This window comes from Perca flavescens, chromosome 9, assembly GCF_004354835.1.
Source record: "Perca flavescens isolate YP-PL-M2 chromosome 9, PFLA_1.0, whole genome shotgun sequence".
NCBI classification, from domain to species: domain Eukaryota; kingdom Metazoa; phylum Chordata; class Actinopteri; order Perciformes; family Percidae; genus Perca; species Perca flavescens.
In genome coordinates this window covers 24,886,811-24,908,973 of record NC_041339.1, presented here as the reverse complement: position 1 = coordinate 24,908,973, position 22,163 = coordinate 24,886,811, and the positions used below count along the sequence as shown (strand labels likewise).

General features: G+C 39.6%; 2 protein-coding genes across 3 annotated transcripts; one reads left to right on the top strand and one right to left on the bottom strand.

Annotated features, from left to right (window-relative positions):
- Positions 1 to 2,176: 2,176 nt before the first annotated feature.
- Positions 2,177 to 5,359, top strand: LOC114561723 (angiopoietin-related protein 4). Its single transcript, XM_028587802.1, has 7 exons — positions 2,177 to 2,669; positions 2,836 to 2,946; positions 3,127 to 3,217; positions 3,872 to 3,985; positions 4,314 to 4,409; positions 4,501 to 4,779; positions 4,900 to 5,359. The coding sequence occupies exons 1-7, from the start codon at positions 2,214 to 2,216 to the stop codon at positions 5,079 to 5,081; spliced, it is 1,329 nt and encodes a 442-aa protein (XP_028443603.1). The 5' UTR covers positions 2,177 to 2,213; the 3' UTR covers positions 5,082 to 5,359.
- A 380-nt stretch (positions 5,360 to 5,739) lies between these two features.
- On the bottom strand, positions 5,740 to 21,783 carry LOC114561722 (dipeptidyl peptidase 9-like). Of its 2 annotated transcripts, none has more exons than XM_028587800.1 (21): positions 21,599 to 21,783; positions 19,880 to 19,970; positions 18,839 to 19,083; positions 18,260 to 18,372; positions 17,713 to 17,886; positions 16,812 to 16,980; positions 16,612 to 16,722; positions 16,239 to 16,367; positions 15,639 to 15,700; positions 15,446 to 15,546; positions 14,605 to 14,782; positions 14,191 to 14,350; positions 13,520 to 13,599; positions 12,799 to 12,969; positions 11,706 to 11,841; positions 10,363 to 10,508; positions 9,842 to 9,988; positions 9,352 to 9,504; positions 8,993 to 9,135; positions 8,595 to 8,706; positions 5,740 to 7,072 (listed from the first exon to the last, which is right to left on the bottom strand). In XM_028587800.1, the coding sequence occupies exons 2-21, from the start codon at positions 19,933 to 19,935 to the stop codon at positions 6,980 to 6,982; spliced, it is 2,679 nt and encodes an 892-aa protein (XP_028443601.1). In that variant the 5' UTR covers positions 19,936 to 19,970; positions 21,599 to 21,783; the 3' UTR covers positions 5,740 to 6,979. The 2 variants fall into 2 exon arrangements, with proteins under 2 accessions (XP_028443601.1, XP_028443602.1); XM_028587801.1 differs by having other exon boundaries at positions 21,615 to 21,783.
- Between the last annotated feature and the right edge of the window lie 380 nt (positions 21,784 to 22,163).

The window sequence follows — 22,163 nt, the reverse complement described above, 5'->3', positions numbered from 1 at the left end:
ACTGTGTTCTATTGTGATACCGCAGAGTAATCATGGAAAACTTCCTTGTCCAGCTGATTCAGGACAGAGCTGCAGGCACAATGCTCTGCCTCACGTCAGCTGAGAGCAGGAGGTTTGAGACGTTTGATACGTGCAGGGCGGCAGCCTGCAGCACAGAAGATACGTGCACTGGATCACAGATCAGACCATGACAGTACAAACAATAATGATGTAAAAGCAGGTAAATGTCCCAAAGGCTATATTAGGAATACAAACAAAATCAGCTATCCAGATTCATGTTTGAGACAAATGTCAATGTTTGTTTTACAGTACTTTGTAACTGTGCAAGGTGCCATGCAAATAGAGTTCCTCTTTGGCCGTCTGGTTCCATTTTGAATCATTACAGGTTTTTTTTTCTTATTAGAAATCAAACGAATGTCTCAGCTGTTTTAAAAAGCCTTCAAACCAACTCCCCTTACGGGCTATTTTTTGGTCTGCGTGCTGAGTCAGAGGTTGAGAACTATTACTGACCGCAGAGTGTGAGGTCTAATTTCCAAATATTGGTTTCTAATTTTTGTTTTACACCACAACAGTTCGTTATTAAGTGACCACAGTCAAACATTAACCACACTGACCTTTTTCTTTCCTTGATATTTGTTGTTACTCAGTTGTGTTTTAGCTTCACTAGCAGCGTGGCTCTATGGACGCCACCATTTCGGTCGGGCCACCACTGCTCCAGACTAAAATATCTCAACAACTATTGGATGGATTGTCATGAAATGTGGTTCAGACATTCATAGTTCACAGAGGATGAATCCTACTGACTTTGGTGATCTCGACTATTTATCTAACATCGCCATAAGGTTCACATTTGTGGTTTTAAATTAAATGTCTGCTAACTATTGTCATGAAAGTTAGTGCACACATTCATGTTCCCCTCAGGATGAATTGTAATAACTTTATTAATCCCCTGACTTTTAGATGTTAGTGGGTTCTTCATGTTGCCATTTTTCTTTTTATACATAAGATTAGGGCTGTAATTTTTTTTTTGCCAATTATTTTCTTGATTAATTGATTGCTTGGTTTGTAAAAATGTGGAAAAGTAGCACAAAAATGCCCATCACAATTCCCCTAAAGCCCAAGGTGGCGTCTTCAAAAGATATTCAGTCAATTATCACATTAGACAAAAAAGCAGCACATTTGTTGAGAGCAATTTTCTAAATACTTTTAATCTGACCAATAAAATGTGTATTTTTTCTTTTCTCAGAGTAAAATATTGTTCTTTTAAAGTGCTTTTCTGATATAATGTCACAAAAACGTGGGTTGCCCTAATGTATTGCACGTGTGTGTGTGTTTCAGTGTTTGGCATACCATCTGTACCTCATCATCATCACGTGCATCGTGTCTGGGTGTGTGTGTGTGTGATTGTTGGATTTTCTTGTCAGGAATCAGTGTGTAAAAAGGCCTGAGGGTTGAACTTTCCCCTACTTCTCATACGGACTCCTCTCCTCTCACTGACTTTTTTTTTCCCCAATCAGTCTGCCCTCCCACACAAAACTTGCTAAAAACAAAAATGCTAAAACTATACATATGGTATTGGTTTAAATAAGTTTGGATGAAATGCTCGAATAAAATGGAAATATGGAAAACACTGGAGATAAATAGTTTTATTTTATTCAGTGTGTTGGGGATGTAAAATTGGGATGAAAAACATGGTGACTTGTTGGTCAGACAAAACCAGACATTTGAGGTCAGCTTGGGCGGCTCTAGGATATTATGACGGGCATTTTTCTGATATTTGATAGACTGTTTATTAGCTAATTACAGCCCTACATAGAATATTTTAGTTTTTAAAAAACAACTACAAGGAACACAGCTCGAAAAAAAGACCAATTACAGGAAAGAAACGTATTAAGGGCCTTGGTAGAAAACCTCAGTTTAAGCTTTGAAAGTAAAACAGAATCCATGTTACATTCCTGTATTAGTCAGTGTTTAATCAGTAATTCAGACCTTTCATTGCGTCATGATCCAAGTCCGTATAAGGGTGACTAACTACTATGAAAGACTATCCACGCCCCCAGCCTCCCTCCTGCCCCACCTCCAAGCTCCAACAGCCAATCAGAGGAGCCCTCTGCTGCAGCACTGAGCAATAAAAACCTCACAATGCTGTTCAGCAGCACAGAACAGAGAGAAACATCAGAACAAGCTTTCATACTGAAACAGCTGACAAAAAGATGAAGATGCCACAGCTTCTCATCCTGCTGATGACCATTTTGGTGCACGCAGCAACCGCTTTCCCCACGGACAGAAGAGCTCTGCTGAGCAAGGACAAACACGCCTCCTGGGACGACGTGAACGTGGTGGCTCACGGCCTCCTGCAGCTGGGCCAGGGTCTCAAGGAGCACGTGGACAAGACCAAAGTCCAGATGAGAGACATCAATGGCAAACTGAAGGCCTTCAACGGCACGGTGGCTGGCCTGGAGAGGAGGCAGCAGGAGCAAGATGAAGCTCTGAAGGCAAGAAGCAAAGAGGAGGAGGAGGAGAGGGAGAGGCTGGCCGAGGAGGTGAAGAGACAGAACGAGGGCATCCACACCAGGATGGACAGACTGGAGGAAAAGGTGGATGAGGTGCTTAACGAGCAGACACTGAAAAGCAACAACAGCGAAAACACAAGAGTCTCATTTATCCAGGTGAGAGGAAAATACTGCTTTCTTACAGCTTACTGGAAGAAAATGAGTAGTTCTGCAATGAGATACATAACAATTGAAACCCCACAGACTAGTAAATGTTCTAATGGAGTGTCACTATTGGAGACAAACCTCCATCAGAAGCTGACCAAAGGTTTTATTTTTCCAGACACTGGTAGCTGCTCAGAACAGACGCATTGACCAGCTGGTGGAGAAAATCACGCAGCAACAAGACAGACTGGAGAAACAGAGTCTGTACCTGCAAACCCTGCAGAGCAAGGTGAGTTTCACCACATTAAAATAAACTGTAAACCTTGTGTGATTTAGCTGGTGAGAGAGAACAAAACCTGTGACCTTCGGCTGCAGGATGATCCCTCTAACCAAAAGATTACCTTAGCAGTAACATGATGAACGTAAGGGATTAATCATAGTTTCTTGACCTCTCTCTGTGATCCGCCAGGTCGCACACAAGAGAGTAAAATCACACCGACGGAGAGATGAGGAGATGGCACTGATGGGAGAGCCAGCAGAGCACAGCAAAGACGCATCAGGTAAGAAAATAAACTTGTAAAAATGTAAAAGTGATAAAGACAAATAAGCTTTGAGAGTGAAGCTAAAAAAGTTAATGAGTGATGCTGTTGAAAAGACTTTGTAAAAGTGTTTAACCTATTGAGCGCTGAAAACTTGTGCCGCCTTAGAAAAATTAACTACTAAGTAACAATTGCCCTCATTTCTTCTTCTTTTTCTGGGCATTTCGCCTTAAGTACTAAACTCAAATAAACAAATACAAGTACTTTGAGATGAAACACAAATGCCTGAAAGAGTACACATCTATGTCACATTAAATAGAGTGCACAGATACAGGAGCTATTCATGTATCCTAAAGTGACATAAGAACAAATGTTCACCTTTGCACCTGAATTTACAATACTTGATTTGCTGGCAGAGCAGCTCACATACAGTCCAAAGATCAGGACAAAATGAGGACAGCAGCTTTTAAAAAAACACCTACTGTACTTTATGTTCTTAGGACACAGAAAGCTCAAGCAAGGTATAAAAAAAAGCAGCATGTGTGATTAATCAAGAATTTTTGCAAATGTACCAAATTTAATTTCCAAACTCAAACCTGAGCCTGACTGAACATACTCTGCTGCCTCAGTGTGAACAAAAACCTAAATGATCTTATCTTTTCTGTGCTTTGTCAGGTTTGGCCAGAGACTGTCACGACCTGTTTGTACGCGGGCAGCGAGCCAGCGGCGTCTACAGGATCCAACCAGACAGCTCCCAGCCCTTTAATGTCCTCTGTGAAATGACTTCAGGTGAGTCAAACAAAAACTTTCCATAAAAGGTCCTCTGGTTACACTGCTAGAGGCTAAGCGAGGCAACTTTTTTAGCCAAAACTACACCTGTCTCAACAGCTTAAATCACAGAGTAGATGCTGTAAAAGAACACTCCTGCTAACAGGAGACATTTTAGATCAAAGGGTTGCACATTTCAGTTATATAAGCTCAAAAAAAATTAAATGGCTCTCACATTTTAACTGCCAAAGAGTTAAGTGTTCCAATACAGCGTCAATACAATAAAACGTGAATTATTATTTTCTGTTACAAGCCTCTTTAACTTAATCTTTTCTCCCTCTCTCTGCAGAAGGTGGATGGACAGTTATCCAGAAACGTCACGATGGATCCCAGAACTTCAACCAGCTGTGGGAAAGCTATAAGAAAGGCTTCGGCAACCTGAATGGTGAGAAACTTAGCGCAAAGAGGTTCTTTAAATATCTGCATCACTAAACCTCAGTGGCAACAATTAATCCTAACATTTCTCGTCCCCTCAGGTGAGTTTTGGTTGGGCTTGGAGAACATCCACTCTCTCTCCAAACAAGGCCAGTACGTCCTGCAGGTGGAGCTCTCCGATTGGGCAGGAGAGCAGCAACAGGAGGCTCGGTATCGACTCCAACTTGACGGAGAAGAGAAGAAGTTCGCTCTCCACCTGGAATCTTCATCTGGGGTTCAGGAGAAAATACTGACAACTGGAGAATCTGGTCTTCCTTTTTCCACAGCAGACAGAGACAATGACCTCGCTGCAGATGTCAACTGTGCTGAACTGCTCTCAGGTACGATGGCTTCACTGACCCCGAAACCTCAACACACACAAACTGTCTGAGTGGCTTAATACCTGGAAAAAATTTAAATAAAAACTAAAACTTTTTCTAAAAATGTTCTTTTTGTTGCAGGTGGTTGGTGGTTCAGTAGCTGTGGTGAGTCAAACCTTAATGGTAAATATCCCAGAAGGCCGAGCTTGCTCAGGGGACAGCAGTCCAGAAGACAAGGGATGTTTTGGACGTCCACAAAGGGACAAAACTACTCTGTTAAGACCACTCTTCTGAAAATCGCACCCACCACAATAGAGCAATAAGCAGATCAGTCTTTCTCAAACAGCAGAGGACCAAAGAAGACAAAAACATCAAACTGTATTTAACTCAATTTCATGATCTCTGTGAACATGACCTGGATCATCTCATATTTCTATGCTATGCCATACAATCAATCATTGTCTTAGTGGACATGTTCAGTCATATTGACAGGTGTTGATTCCCTTTATAAGGGCTTCTTAATCTTATTATGGAATACTTACTGTATGTGTTTTACACATTTCTACTTTAATAATGTATTTTTTTTTAATGTGTATACACTTTGAACATTTTATATTTATATATAGTGGATGAAAATAAAATTTTTAAAAATGTTTAATACATCTTGGCTCTTTGTTCATGCTGTCCACGTCCATGTTGTGAGGAGTTGAGTTCAATCTTTCTCACTCCTCCTGACTGAATGTTAGCATTTTGTTTTAGAATCAGACTTATTCGCTAATTGGTTTATGTTGTAATTTTATCACTTTCCGTTTTATCGCCTTCCCCCTAAACGCAAACATGTATAATCCCAAGGCCCAAAACTGTTTATCTAAGAACTGCCTGAACTTTTAGAAGAGGAATCTTTCCTGTGTTATTTTACAAAAATACATCTGAAATACTTTTAAAAATAATACATTTTCATTTGGTGACAAGACTTTAAAAAAAGATTGTTCACTTCTGTTTATTTCTTCAATATCTGAGAGTACATTTAACCATGAACAGGTCACGGTAGCTCATCTTACAGATAGTCATCAGACACACACGTAACAAGGCATTTTATCATCGTAGGATTCCCTGATATATACTGTACGAGCAGGCGCTCTAAAAACTCTTGCAAGGCACCTCAGACTGCCAACAGTTGTGTCATACATCATCTTATAGGTCAGTTTGTTGGCACCAAGGCAAATATATGTAATATGTGCAAAAGTCCTCAGCAGCAGAAGAAGAAAAAGAAGCTCCCCGGAAACATTAAAGCAAGCAAGTGAGTGAAACAGCAACAGATCGCTACATATTTCCACCTTAATGAGTGCATAAGAATCCATAAAAATATTTTTGTTAACACTAGACAATAAAAATGTGGCCTGTGATTTTTATTTTTTTTTTACTTGTAGATTGGTCAAAGTGTGGCACAGCACATAAAAAGTAATCTATAATAGCACATGAGGGCACATAGTATACGACAAGGGGTATGTAAGTGTATGTTCTTATAGAGCTTTACGTTTACTAACTTCACTCCAGTGTTTATTCACAGACACAGGAAAATGATAACTTTATCAGACAGGTCCCGGAAAAACAAAGTATGAGTTCAATAAAAAAAAAAAAAAAAAAAAAGGAATGGCACAAAAGAAAAGTGAAAACCGAGCACAGTAGGTCCACTTCTGTACTTTTTTGCATTGCTGACAAAGTTCTGTTAATGGTGTAACGAGCAGCATTTTAAACATCATAGTCGCATTGTGATTTTATTTTTTGACTGCCATCACTACAATCTCAGAAAGCTTTAGAGCAGTTTTTTCAGGACGAAGGACGCCCTCTGCTTGTTATGGGGCTTAAAGCAATCCAGCAGACTTCCCTCCACTGTAAAATGCAGTGTAAAGACTACAAGACTGATTTCTCTCAGTGACGGTTCTCACTTACTCATTTATGGTAATTATACTAAAATCGGAATAATAATCTTGTCATGTTTATTGATGCTAAAATGCTTCAGCACCTTTAAGACGCTGATGAAATAACTCGAGGTGTGATGCGGTTTGGCATAGCTTGCATTCAGCGTATCATAAAATCGAGTGAAAGGAGAAGGTGATGCAGGTTTAAATAAATGGAGGAAAGGGAAAGAGGAGACAAGGAGGGGAGGGGAGGAGGTTAGGAAGCGAGGAAGGGAAGTGTCAGTGTGTGGAAAGGCTTATCAGAGGTTTTGCTGGAGGAAGTGCAGCAGCGTGATCTCATAATGTTCTCCAGACTCTGGACATCGGATGCTGTGCCGCTCGTTTGGATAAACCTGGAAAAACAGAAGAAGAAAACTTGTTCAATCATCACAGGATCAGCTGGATTGTTGGTTTCTGGGATTGTAGATTTACTTTTCTTGATTAGCGATAGATTATCAAGTACAATTTCTTAACTTTTTCAAAGCTTATCTTGGATTGAAATACTGGGGAAAAAAACTGCAGAAGCTTTACACCTTCCTCCCTGCTGCTGTCTCGATTTAGTTTATTAAAGAAGGAAAAGATCTGAAGAAGAACAAGACCAAACATAACTTGTTGGCTCTTTTTTTTTTAATACTAATCTTACTTAAAGTGACTATATGTAACTTTTAAATGTTTCGGAAACTGTGTAATTTTGCATCTGATGGTTATAAATGACCTGTAAGAGCAAACGAGACTAACATTGAAAAGAACGCTATTTTTATATTGATTTTATTAATGCCTTTGCCCGGGTCCGACACATTCTGATGGTTCACAGATTTTGGTGTAACAACGCAAAAGCCTGCGTTAGTGAGTATCCAGCCAGGTAAAGGGTAGCAGGAGATTTCTTTATATAGACCTAATTGTATTTAAATTTATTTCAGAAGTTATCTGCTGTAGTTAAGGCTGATACTGGGGCAGGACCATCACAGTAAAAAAAAGGAAATAAATGAAGAACTAAAAGGGAAAGATAGATGACAGGTAAAACCTGAGTCACTCTTGGTCGGGCTTTCAACAGATGGAGACAATTACAGGATTGTAAAGGATTCAAAACCGACCCCGAATTGGCCCTCAGGTATGTTATATGTCCATTTCAGTCATAAAACAACTTCAGATTACGCAATGTGGTTGTACGTCAGTAGCCGACATTAAATCACGCCCCCCTTCCATTTAGCGCGGACGTTTGATTCCTTTTAGTCCGTGTTGGCCTTCTGCCCTGTACCTGTGTAAAGTGTCCTGCGATCGATTGCAGGACACTTTACACAGGTATCTATCTATCTATCTATCTATCTATCTATCTATCTATCTATCTATCTATCTATCTATAGATAGATATATAGATATATATTGAAGTTATTGTTACGTTTGCTGCTAAAACAAACTCTTAATGCCTTGGCTCGTGACACAGTGACAGTTATAACGTCATCCTGGTAAGCTCATGATACATCCAAAGTAGGCTAAGTTACCGTATGCAACACTTGAAATGCAACGATGCATCTGTAACGTATTCTCTTATTGTAAATGAATGATTTTCTGTCTGAGCAAAATATTCATCGCAATACAGCATCGTAAAGAAAAGTCCTTTACGACAGAAAGTGTGGTAAAAACACTTCCACTTTTGTCCAAATGGGCCGCTGGCATCAACACAAACATATAGCCACTTTAAAGGTGCTTTGTAACGTATTGTATGATGAACGCGAAACACGGCCTCCAGTTCTTTATAGAAGTTGTTGCTGGAGTTTTGACCTCCTTAAAAACTTTATGAAAAAAAACATCCAGACTTTGTTTCACAGCGTCACAGTTTTCACTAAAGTCAGTATAAAAAGTAAATCCTCTTACCTGCAGGCTGTATGGCTTCCCTGCCCGGATGAGTTGAGACACCAAGAAGTTTGTGTGGAAAAAGTGCACATTCTCATCTAGAAATCCGTGCAGGATCAGCAATCTGTTGGGCCTGTGTGGAGCACAAAGATTCAATTCTTAGTTTCTTCCCAAATGTTTACAAACCCATTTGTAGCAGGAAATGTAACTGATACTACAGCTCACAGGAAAGAAGGACCAGAATCCCTCTATAAACTTCTACCTACCAGTAGAGGTAAATGACACAAGGTATGGTAAGGTAAGTATAGTACAGTAGGACAAGTTTCTCATAGTTGTCTGGTGCACATAATGAACAGAATGGTGATCACATTTTAGGCATAAATAGTAAACACTGTGTAATTTGAAATCACAGCTCTCACTCAGTGGGGAGTTTGTCAACGTGCAGGGCGACTGAACAAGCCTCGTATCCCTTCTGGTTTTTCTCAGGCGTGTCCAAATATCGCTCAGTGTAGCCGGTATCGTAGGCCATCCACAACGTCACTGGAGCTCCTGCAATGGCAACCTGAAAAATACACAAGCAGGAAGTCAAACAGAAGCATTTTTTTTTTTGTTATACATAATAATATGTAATAAACTGTGGGGGGCACCAGAACTCACAAAAAAGATAATGCCAGACATCTTTTAAAAATCAATTTATAATGCAGTTGAAATGGTAACTAGAGTACATTACAGAACTGCAGTTTAGCACAATAATAGAGTAAACGTTGATGGTTCTGACCTTGAAGATATCAGGTTTGTGGATGAGGCCCATAAGGGAGAGGAAGCCTCCGTACGACCAGCCATGGATGGCAACACGACTCAGGTCCACAAACTTGTACTTCTCTGCTACGTAGTGCAAACCCTCCACCTGGTCTTCAATCTCCACCTGACCCTGATTGGAGGAGAACAGAGGGGTAACTCACCTGGCATTAACATCCTTTGTAAGAATTCACTTCTACAAGTTTACAAAAAAGGTTAAAACACAAACTCAGGGGAAAAAAATCTTCTTGTTACATACAATTATATATGTGAATCTAATCTGAGTAGGACGACTGCATGACTACAAGCTGCATATCTTATCATATAGTAATGAGGTCATAAAACACCAACTTTCATTATCAGTAAATTAACGCATGTCTTCTATAAGAGTAAAACATGTAAATAAAACACTGTTCATTCCTCTATATGAATCTGTCCTGAAGCAGACAGATGATTCAAGTGTTAACTACCATTTTGTCTTTCACAGCTCCTTCAAACTTCAGTCCCCGCTGACAGGAGCCTCGTCCATCGATGACCAGCACAGCGTAGCCCAGAGCCGCCAGCGTGCTCAGCCGCAGGTATTTTACTCCTTTATACGAGTTATTCACTAACTGGACCTGGAAGAAAGACAGAAACATGGTTACAGCAATGTCAAAAAACATAAGGATGTTGATATGATGACTAATTTCTGATCTCCATTAAATGGAAGCTTAGACTGTCTGTTACTTTGACATCATCACAGTCACAAGTTTGATCCCTGTTGCATTTAGTGGTAGAAGAAGTATTCAGATCCTTTATTCAAGTAAAAAGCCACCAAGTCCCAATAAAACAACTCCATTACAAGTAATAAGTATTGCATTTAAATTCTGACTTAAGTAGAAGTACATTGGTTTTATCAGTTAAATGTAATAAAAGAATCAAAAGGAAAAGTACTCATTTAAGTCTACATGAGATGAATATAATGACATAGTGACAGTGGAGGAGATCAAACCTGCGGACCGCCGTAGACAAAGACGACGGTGGGATGCTTCCTGCCGGGGACCAAGTTTTCTGGTTTGTACAACATGCCGTACAGCTCAAAGCCCGACTTCCCTGTGAAACTAAAGATCTCTGGATGATAGCAGTCGAAAGGGAAACCTGGAAAAATAAAACATATATGCTAAATAGATAGCTTTTATTGTCATTCAACTGTACATACATGCATGCATAGAGTGCACGAAATTTCGTTCCACTGGCTCATAAATACTCCCTACTAAAAGCAAGTACTACTGTACAGAAGTACTTGTACTTGAAGTATAAAAATAAAATACAAATACCACAGTTGGCTTGTGTTAAAAATAAAACAGCAGCATAAATATTTATATGGCACATGTTGAATGGCAGCATATGAAAACAGTTATTGAACGTTCATGAATAAATATTGGTATTGCACGTTTATAAAAAATGTTTTATTGCAGTATCACAGTCCAGTTCAGATGAGGCTCTTGCAGGGGATTCCGTGAGATATAGGGTTATACTAATGTAGTATAATCAGGGTGAGATTTGTGAAAAAAGCAGAGGGGGGGAGGGTATGTTTTTTGATCACGCACAACAAAACATGCAAAAATGAAATCCCCCTTTCAATACCATGGATATAGTGCCACTCGGCCAGCTATGCCAAAACACTTATTCATGAACTTCAATATCCAATGGAAAATAATCTCAAAAATGTGTTGTCAACATAAAACACAGCTCTTTCAACCCGGAGAACGGAGTTCACTTCGTGGTGAAAACAAAAATATTTTCACCCAGGAAACGCCCGTTCGTTCGTGGCGTTTTCATTTAAACCACGATCTAAACTAAACTAGTCGTTTTGGTGCCTAAACTTAACTATCATTGTTGCGTGATGCTCACTTTTTCTGGCTTAACTCCACTACATGGCCCCTGAAAGGACCGTCATCTGGCTGTGCCTGTAGCCGGCTCGCACTCATACTGGAGGCTAAACAACTGCCGCTGGTAGCCGGCGTCCCGGCATCCTCTGTAGCGGCTAAATACAACCAGCAACTACCGCTCGGATTTTATCATTTTATGGCACTATAGACTGTTCACGTTGCAGCGCTTTAGAAGATACATTTTGTCCCCAATGGGGATAAAAATAATTCAGCAGAGGCAGGGATATGTAGATCAGAAAGGGGGAAATGCCACGCATCCCCCCTGTAAAACTGCACCCTGAAATGTAATAATAATATAATATCTTAAAACGGGTGATAGGGCAATACAAACCGAGAAAAAGAAACACACAAAGCTGCCAGACAACATTTAAGCTGTTATAAACAAACTGTTTGTTTTCAGTACCAGAGGACTCCATCATGCTCGCCCAGAACTGAGGCTCTTTGTGCAGTGGGTCGTCGTCTGAGCCCTGTAGCTTGTAGATATGCACACAGGGAGCTGTGGTCAAGCTGCTGTAATGGCTGACAAACATGTCAAAGGTCTGTATGGAAGAAAAAACAAACACAAAACCGTTAAACAGCATCCTCAACTATTTTATATGCCTGCTGAAATCCATGGAGGAAAACAAAATCCAGAAAAACACTTGACACCATAATGCAGAAACACAAACTGCCACGGTTTGTTTTAAATTTGTTATGCTAATGGTGTTTTGAAAGCTGAAGCCAAAACCAATATTTTTATTTTGAGGGTGCTAATGGATGATTAGGAAGATTATATATAAAATTAATATCAAATAATTGTGTCTGAAACAGGAGTGAAACAGCATTTAAACAGCATGGGAACACTTATTACACACATATAAAATAAACAAAATAACACTGTGTCGTAGCTGTGGTCAGACAGACCAGACAGACGACCTCCATCATATCAATGATACGGATTAAAAGACGAGGGCGCCTGGGTAGCTCACCTGCTAGATTGCGGGCCCATATAGAGGCTCAGTCCTCAACGCAGCGGCCGCGGGTTCGCTTCCGACCTGCAGCCCTTTGCTGCATGTCATTCCCCCTCCTCTCTCTCCCCATTCAAGTCTAAGCTGTCCTGTCAATAATAAAGGCCTAAAAATGCCAACAAAATAATCTTGAAAAAAAAAAAAAAAAAAAAAAAAAAAGACAAAAACCCTGTAAGCTGTATGTAGCTTTTATTATCAGCAGTATCACTGCTAATATATGGCGGCAAATTTTCTACAGAGGCAAACGTAAACCAGGTTACTATGTTATCTGACATTAAATATTTTTTTAATTAAAAATCGAATCATGCAAATTTTCAGGTTTCCTGAGCAGCTTCTGGTGTGAACGCAAAAAAAGAAAAGTTGTGGAAAAGGTCCCACTCGCACGGGTTTAAAACATTAAGAAAATACTCGATAATTTTGAGTTATGCCAGGATACAGGTGAGTGAGTGTGAGTGTGTGTGTGAGTGTGTGTGTCTCTCTCTTACATACCTGGCTCACTGAGCAGCTGTGGGAGAAGCCGGGTTTGGTGAGTCGGACGATTTCACTTGGCAAGTCGTAGCTCACAACATAAAGGTGATGCTCCAGAGGAGAGTCTTTGGTTCCCTGGAAGTAAACCAACTTTGCTACCTCGTCCACCCAAATCTGAGGACTGGACGAACGCTGCACAAACAGAACACAGCAAGAAAAAGTGTCAATAAATTTGCTTCAGTTACTGTACATGCCTGTCTTAATCCTTTCTTTTGGTACTTTTATTTTCTAAGTTCTTATAAAATGTACTATTTCTACATTATTATTACAGTCTGGATTATACATTTACAGAGCCTAAAAACGGGGTTCAGTGCAGCTTGTGATTCAATACTCAAAACCTTATTTTTGTGAATATGTGATAAGTCATAATTATACAGAAAAATATGTAGTCACTGGCTCAGTTCAATTATCACACCGTTTTGAGCATTTTCCAAATTGACCTGAAAATATAATTTATTAAACTTCTTGATGCAGGACACCTGAAGAACTAGCCCTAGAACCGTTAACTGTGATCAAGTTATTGCTTTCTCACAGAGATGTACTGCACATCATGCAGCGCATCTCAAATGTAATTTATAATTCAGTCAGTGTACTGATGAGTGGTTGTGGCGGGGAAATTAGTGCTTCTCTGGAAACTGTTAAATGTCAACAACATTGAACAGATATGTGGGCAGTGCTTTACCTTTGATCCGTGATTGGCCAGCACCTCCCACTCCCCACTTGTTATGGTCACCTCCTCTTTGACTGGACATTTGAAATCATCTGTTGAGAGAAGAGAGAAGATAAGTGGATAAACTGATAGATAAATTGACCTGTGTGACACCACAGGGAAAATTTAATTACTTAATCGTAATACAATCACTTTCCCATTGCATGGCATAAATCATTTTAAAATATCTTTGACAGTGGTGCCTCATGGAAACGTGTTGAAATGAGTCAATGTTTAAATAATAAATAAAACTGAATAAAAATTAAACTGAAATACATCAGTGAAATAAAAACTACAACAGACAACCGATTACTCAAAACTAGACTGAAACTAAACTGGCAAAAAAAAAAGAGACTGGAACTTAAAGAAACCTGTAGCTCATACATTTATAAACCAAATCAAAATGTAGAAAATAAGAAAATTTTAAGCAACCAGTGAAGATTATAGTTACATTTTTCCTTTTTCCTGCCAAACTGGTTGGATGAAGTTGGTATGGTAATGTTTGCATACATGCAAGGGGTTGTTTTCCATTTACATAACTAAAGTAAGTAATTAAAGTAACGATACATTCTAGGAGGAGATTTTGTCTGGTACACCTGAATTGTGAATGTGCGACAGCAGCCTGTGCTTGTTGATGGGGTTACCTTCAGAGTGTGTGTAGCCTTTGGCCCAGTTGTATCTGCCCTGCTGTAACACTGTGGTGATTTTATACAGGTGGCAGAAACCTGTTTTTGATTCATTTACTGCTATGAAGCTGATCTCATCATCGTTGGTTTGGATGAACGGGTGGAAGATGTCGTGGACCTGAAAGACAAATAGATCATGATGCGTTTTCTTCCACTGAAAGCGGCGCTATTTTAGAACATTTTTAAACATTAACCCATCTTATGGGCATAACTCATAAAGCAGGGCTCAAAAAGAGGAAAAACAGCCATAACAAAAACTGACTAAATGCTGCTCAGTGACAGAAAGCATCATAACTGAGCCAGACATGACTTGAGAAACCTTTAGGCTTCAATATGAACAGAGCCCTAGAAAGATGTGGTGTTGGGCCTCACATTGATCCAGATGTCGCTGGTCTCTTCATAGATGATGAAGGGCTGTACAGCGTCTCCGAGGGCCTCCAGGCTCTTCTGCCTGCTGGCCTCGTCCTGATTTACAGGGATGAAGAATGCTGGAGGCAGCAGGACCAACTGGAGATGCTGCTGCCGTCGCTCCATCATGACTGCCCAAGCACTGAGACACAGAGAGAGAGAAAGACCTGTGAGGCACGTGCAGTACACAGACTCCAGGTTACTCAATTCTGGATTTTAGAGTTTGGCAACGTTTAAAGTGCTCATATTATGCTTTTTGGCTTTTCCCATTTCCTTTATTGTGTTATATATATTTTTGTGCACCTATAGACTTACAAAGTGAAAAAGCCCAAAGTCCACCGCAAAGGGATTTACCATCATCCAGAGAAAAAACTGTTCATAAACTGCTCCAAACAGCTCTATTGTAGTCCAGCCTTTACTTCCGTGAGAAACGTACGTTACTTTGTAACGCAAATAATTTATAATGCTCGCCTAGCTGCTAACGCCCTCATGCTCTGCAACTGACTAGCTTAGCAGTGCTTACCTAGGTACTGTGCATGTGCGACTCCCAACAAAAGATGCAACAGAAGTGAGATGCATCACTCTGTAGTTAAACCAGAGAGCTCAACACACAGGTTGAAAAGAGGAGATGCCGCAATGTGCAGTACAACAAAAATACAGTGTTTTTTGAAAAATAAACTAATTCTGGTACAACCTCTAAATACAATTATGAAGCTGAAAATGAGCATAATATAAGCACTTTAAAGACTATGCTTTTAATAACAGGTTGTTTTTTCTACGCTTTAGAAAAGAAAAAAAAAAGTACTATCGGCCGTCTTTTGTCCATCCAGCTCTGGTAATATATTCGGCCCCTGGGAACAGGCTGGTGAAGGGAACAGGCAACTCCTTTTCCTGTGTGCTGACAATCTGTGGGAGAAACAAGAAGGTGGCATTTTAACATCTCTCTGAAGAACTTTTTAGTAAACTATCAAGTTTTGTGGCACTGAACGAGCCCTCACTTTGCCAAGATTGTCTGTCCTGATTTCTGCTATTTTGAGAGTAATATCAGGATTCTTGCTGCCTGGAGAGAAAACAAAACTGAGTTACGTATCAACATATAATCACACATGAAACCTTTCTGATATTAACAGAAGTCTGGAGTTATAAGTGTCATGCTGTGAGCTACACAACAAACATGTACATGAGTTTTAAAAAAGGTACCCCATGGAGTTTCTGATCTGAAGTAGCAGTTTTCTTATCCCATCTTTCTTAACATGCCAACACACCAGTACAGCACAAGCAAAGGCAGGGAAGAAGAAGCACGCTAAATAGTAAACATGTATGTAAACAATGCAGGTTTTAAAATCAGCTTTGCAAATGTGTTATGAGGAATGAAATGCATTGAACATATTTGTTTGACTTTTTATTTTGTATTTTAGTGAGTAACACTAAATGTAAATTACTTTATTTGATTGCAAAAAAACTCCAGAGGACACCTTTAAATAAACTTGCCAGCTGCAAATTTCTTGTTATCATACAAAACCAGGAAACAACAAGTGCATCACATATTTTATATTGTAAATCAATAGCTGTGTGTGCACGTGCGTGTGCGTGTGTACCTGCGCGTGGGTATCTGTAGATGTCGGTCTTGCGCTCTTCCAAAGCCGGAGATGGAACATGAATGATCTCAACCTCAGACTCGTCCACCTCCTCGTACAGAATCTGCAGAGTCTTACCACCATCTGATTCTGAACCAGAGAGAGACCAGTAAAACCAGTCAAAGGCGGTTTTGCTTACAGGAGAAAATTGCAAGCCGGTAGGTATCAATCATTTGGAAAACTCTCTAGAACAAACTACACAGGTAAAGTCTTCTATGAATACATTCTTGTTATTTAAGCATCTAATAATAATAATCAATCTTCATTTGATTGCTGATAATAAGCCTCCGTGCTAAGAAAACTATGACAATCTATATCTCTATGACTCACTCACCTTCACGAGCAGCTGGTGACCACCAGTAACCAGTGAAACGGTCAAACTCTTCCTGCGTGACAAAAGTGGCTATACCGGCAGATTTGGGGTCCTCTTTTGGGTTATCAATTCCTAACAGGAATACAGAGAAAAATAAAAACACTGTATGAAAAAATACCAGGTAAGACTCTACAGGAACATGCGACTCGCTCAATGCTGACCTTTATGGCAGAAGGTGAGCCTCCTCTCTTCACCCGTCTCAATGCTGGTCACCCAAATGTCGTTGTTGTTGATGAAGCCGATAAAGTTGGGGTCCCCGGGGCAGATCTTGGGGTCCATGCGTGTGCCTGAACCCTGGCTCTTAATCTCGACAGGATCCATGGGAGAAGTCTGCACAAACACACAGAGAGGTTGGATGAAATCTGAAGTCACAGCTGCTGTAGTTCCACACTTTGTCATTAACAATAAGTAAAAAAAAAAACTAATTTCCTATTCTAAAGTCTGACCAAGAGGGAGATTTGAGACCAAAAACACACATCTCTGAATGATTTAAATTGTATTCAAATAAACTAAAAAAGGATCTGGTGATTCCGAATGGGTTAAAAAAAAAAAAAAAGTCCTACTTCTTAAGCGAAATAAACAATTTAAAATATTAGATAAATGCTTTGCCACAGAGCACAAACATTTTAAAATATTTTTGTTGGGCATTTTTAGGCCTTTATGACAGGACAGCTGAAGACATGAAAGGGGAGAGAGAGGGGGAATGACATGCAGCCAAAGCGCCGCAAGTCGGAGTCGAACCTGGCCTGCTGTATCGAGGTGTAAACCTCTACATATGGGCGCCCGCTCTACCAACTGAGCTATCCGGGCGCCCAAGCAGAAACATTTAAGTAGCTTTTTGGACATACATGGGTTTCATTTTTGGCAAAAAAACAATTTTTTTTCTTTAAGAATTGTGACGAGCACTGAAACGATTAGAGGATGAACAGAAAATGTACTAGCAATCATTTTGATAATCAATTAATCATATGCGTTATTTTTAAAGAAACTTTGACCTGGCTTCTAACAGTCATTCTGCGCTGTGTGGCTATGACAGTCTTACAGAACAGCCCTTAAACTCACAATGAAGCTGTTGTTTCCACCGTCACGGCAGTAGTACAGACTGCTGTTGGCCTGGAACAAGATGAGGCCGCTGGGTCGGTGGTAATCATAGGAGGTGATGCCAGACACCCCCAAACGTTTCCTCTCCCGCAGCAGCTCCTCCTCCCGCGAGATTCCCCCGTGGTGAGGGCTGGCCTGAGGTCAGGGGTTACAGGAGGACACACAACGTGACAATGCTGGCCGAGCGAGGTCAAAGTAAAAAAACAGTTTTTTCGGGGCATGAAAAACAAACAAACGGTAAGAAAACATTACCATACTAAATAGAAAAAAGAAAAAACAGAACCTCTTTACTTCTCTCCCTTCGGCAGTAACAACTTTTGTTTATGAAATCAAGTGGTCTAGATTATTTTCTCTTTAGGGGGAAATTTAAAACAGTATTTTTGAGCTCCATGAGAAAGACACAATTATAAAAAGAAGTTGTTCATAATCATCCTCTAAGCAATAATACTCTGGTTTGGATAGGCTCAATCACATTAAAGTGTCAGAGTGGATGAAAAATCATTCTCACCTGAAAGCGATCCAGCATCTTTTTCCACGACAAAACCAAAAGAGCGTCTTTGCGGACCTTCTTGGGAATGTCTGAGTAGAGTAAAGCATTTTCCCTGCTGGCGTAAGGCATTCCTGTGAGGGCAGACATGCTATTATAGTTTACAACCAAACTAACATGGGTACAGGTCTTATAGACTCTCTGTAGTGCACATTACAACACTTGACACTGCTCTGGAAATTATATCACACACACAACTAACCGCTTGAGACATGGCAGCAAAGAGCAGCAACCATTTGGCAGAGAATCTGTGCACGACAACAGAAAAAAGCTAAACTATTGCCTTAAAGCAAAATGTTCTTTCCTAGTTGAGTTTCAGGTTTTCTCCAGCACCGACTGACTTGATCCACTGCAGCTCGGTAGATATCAAATGAGGATAAAAACAGTTGCAGGCTGGCATCTCTGACTCACCAGCTGTATCCAGAGCTATTTCTCAGAAGCATGCTAACTTTCAAAGAGACTGCAAGGAAGCAACTGAATCTGCAAGACAACAAGTCAGACCCTGCCTCAAAATGAATAAATATTTGTCCCTGAGCTCACCAAGATAATAGATGCGATGGGAGTGCGGACTGGTCTCATCCTTCTGGACGAACTGGAAGTCGTGTGGCGCCTTGTTGATAACCACGCCTGTGTTCTTGCGGCTGTTATGGATGATCTTCCGCAGGCCATCCCATGTATGCTTCTCCACCTGGAACTGGGTGGGAATCACATCCTCCATCTCCACCACCTCTGTGCTGTCTGTGAGCTCGTCCACCCCCGTCATGCCTGCCAGTGCCTGTCTGACGCTGTGGATAGACACTTAGACTGATGACACTGAGTGACATCTACAGCAACTCACAATGGCAAAGTAACACTAGTTAAATATGGGTATATTTGTAATTGAGGACAGATTAATTTACCTACTAAATCAGATGTTCTGACCAAAAACAGACTATGTATTCCTCTAATCACATAATCTGGGTCCCAGATAACGTGGTCAAAATATCTTAAAGAGATCTTTAGGTGTCATTTTTATTAGCAAGCAGCGTGGGCACAATTTATGGCATTACTGTACTTTGTACAGCTAAAGATGCTAACATTGCATGCTTACTTTAGCATTGAGCACAAGACATAACTCTGCCAAAGTAAAGCCTCACAACATGGCTGTATACAAATTAAATAAAGTCAGGCTACTAACAGCACAGAGAATGGAATAGAATACAAAAAGAATAGAACAGATAAAATATATTAGAACTACAGTAAAACAGATTAATAAAAGGCTTATATATTGTTTTATTTAAAAAAAAAAAAAGATGTGTTTTTAGAACTGATTTCAAAGTGATACTGATTCAGACAGCCTCAGATCTTAGTCAACAAACAAACTATGTAATTTCATTACATTTTCCCAGCACTATTAAAATATCAAGATTTTGCCCTGCAGGGAATTATCTTATATCTTTTAATCTTTCTGGGCAGCTAAAACTATGGAAAACCTTGCTTTTTTTTAAAAATTTTACATTTTCATTTAATGAAAATGAATGAAAATTGAAACCAAAAAAAAAAAATGGTTTTGACAGCTGTGAGAGAAAAGCTGTCCCATACCTTTCCTGGCCGTCGTCTGTTTTGTCTTCAATTTTTAGTCTCTTTACTCTGTGCATTAACTGTTCAACGACCCTGTACCAGACCTGACACCCTGTGGGGAACAAGGTAAACACAAGAACTGAAGATGTCAAACAATTGAAACACATATCAGACCATTAACATGGCAGCACCTGGTCTAACTGACAAACACATCATTTAAACAGAATATAATATGTGAAAACCTAGACCATGCCCTAAGCTAAGCTCACAAGCTATCAACAGTGAAACGGTTACTGAAGTGACGGCCCCATTCAGGGCAGTGGTCTCTGTCCTGCTTCATCGAATCTGCTGCTCTTCAGCCGACCACCGGCACACTTCCAGCTGTGTGTTCCTGATATGGAGTCTCACTGAGTGTGACTCAGCTGCATGACGCACACACACACACGAAGTCTGTGTTATAACTGTGGCAAATGTTACACTGTCACTCCACATTTTACTGTAGGCTGTATACTGTGGCTGCTCTTTGGCTTAAACAAAGTGCAAATTCTACAGAAGTTAATTCCCAGGAAACACTACAGCAGTCTGTCAGAAGAACAAATATCATACTTTGATATGAGTTGATTAGAGTGAATTCTGATGCAAGGAAACATGACTAAAACTGAGCCTGAAATTTCTCTTTTTTTTTATTCAGTCATAAATTAATCTCCTTAACATATACATATACATACATATACATACATATATATAATATAATATATATATATATATATATATATATATAATATAATATATATATATATATATATATATATATATATATATATATATGACCACCTGTTGACAACTGATTAAGGATGTGAAAAGATGGTTTATTTTATTCTAATTCACTGTAGTTTGCTTGACTTTCAAGATAAATCTATTAAAATGGGTTTAAAAACACACACACACACACACACACACACACACACACACACACACACACACACACACACACACACACACACACACACAATCTGGATGTTGGTCTTTCCCCAGTGCAACAGCAAACACAGTTTTTAAATCGAAAGCAAAAATAAACCTCAGCGAACTGGAATGGAGGCTGAATCCCTGTTTAGTCTCCCAGTCTATGCCCAACAACTTCGGTGCTCTATGTGTCTACTTTACGGTTTTATTCGGATCTTCCTATCAGTTTTAGATTTGGTTACCATTACTTGGTTTCTGTTATGCGACTTCAATAAATTAAATAGGTCTTACTTTTGGATATTTTATCACGAAATCATGAAATATAAATAAATTAGCTTCTTATACATTAGCTACCTCCCTATGGTATTTTTTGACACGCTTTTTAACATGCATATCTCTGGCATCATCCTCTCAGTTTCTACATATAGTGTATGTTTTCCATTTAAAAACATGAATTTTGTGTTTCAGATATAACGTTACGGAGACTGTTACAGACAACTAACGTTAATAGTTTTTTGACACATCAGCTAATGAAGCTAAAATCCTCAAAGTGACCGACAGCTTCGCACCACACAGACAACATCTGGCCGAGTGTGTCCTCCCCATCAAGCCGGACAAACTCTTATTATGCTCTAATTAAAACCCTCTGTGTAAACTGTACGATGCTTGGAGCCAGCTAGTTAGCCACCCATTATCGTTAAGCAGGCACTCGTAAGCTAACGTACTAAAACGGAAGCAAAACAAAACAGTAGCTAAACACATTCACTCTTAGCTTACACTTTCTTCCCCAAACCTTGAAAGCTTTTCTTCCTTTAGTCAAAGAAACGCCCGTGTCGGAAAAAACAGTCAGGGTCTAAATAAATTACTCAAGTGAACTATTTTCCCGAGAGCAGGTAGCTTATTGCTAATATGCTAATAACGCGGAAGCAGTTTGTGATGGAAATTGCTAAACCAGATTACGACCTTTGACCCGGATGTGATTCATCAAGTTTGTATCTGTGTTAATTCATTTGTATAACCCATAACCAGAGCCCGTCTACGGATACTAAAAAATCTCTGGTATAACCATATTTTCTAGTTTACAGCAGAAATAGCCCTCATGCTATTCTGTAGAAATATCACACCATATTAATATGAGGAATTTAGAAATATTTTCTTTAAAATGGTGGGATTCGGTTTAGATAAATCCCAGAAAAGGTACCAATGACTCCTATTTTAGCTTCAAGGCTGCAACTGATTATTTCCATTATCGATTAACTGTTAATCTATCGATCGTTTAGTCCATCAAAAAAATTGTGAAAAAATAAACGTCCATCATTTTTGAGAGCCCAATATGACATCT

Excerpts from the sequence above, each read along its gene's own strand:
- LOC114561723 (XM_028587802.1), top strand. The coding sequence starts at position 2,214 with ATGAAGATGCCACAGCTTCTCATCCTGCTGATGACCATTTTGGTGCAC. Across the intron at positions 2,670-2,835 it reads CAAGAGTCTCATTTATCCAG|ACACTGGTAGCTGCTCAGAA; the intron begins GTGAGAGGAAAA and ends TTATTTTTCCAG. Across the intron at positions 3,218-3,871 it reads GCACAGCAAAGACGCATCAG|GTTTGGCCAGAGACTGTCAC; the intron begins GTAAGAAAATAA and ends GTGCTTTGTCAG.
- LOC114561722 (XM_028587800.1), bottom strand. The coding sequence starts at position 19,935 with ATGCACAGAGTAAAGAGACTAAAAATTGAAGACAAAACAGACGACGGC. Across the intron at positions 18,373-18,838 it reads CCATCGCATCTATTATCTTG|GAATGCCTTACGCCAGCAGG; the intron begins GTGAGCTCAGGG and ends CTGCCCTCACAG. Across the intron at positions 14,351-14,604 it reads CCAGCGACATCTGGATCAAT|GTCCACGACATCTTCCACCC; the intron begins GTGAGGCCCAAC and ends TTTGTCTTTCAG.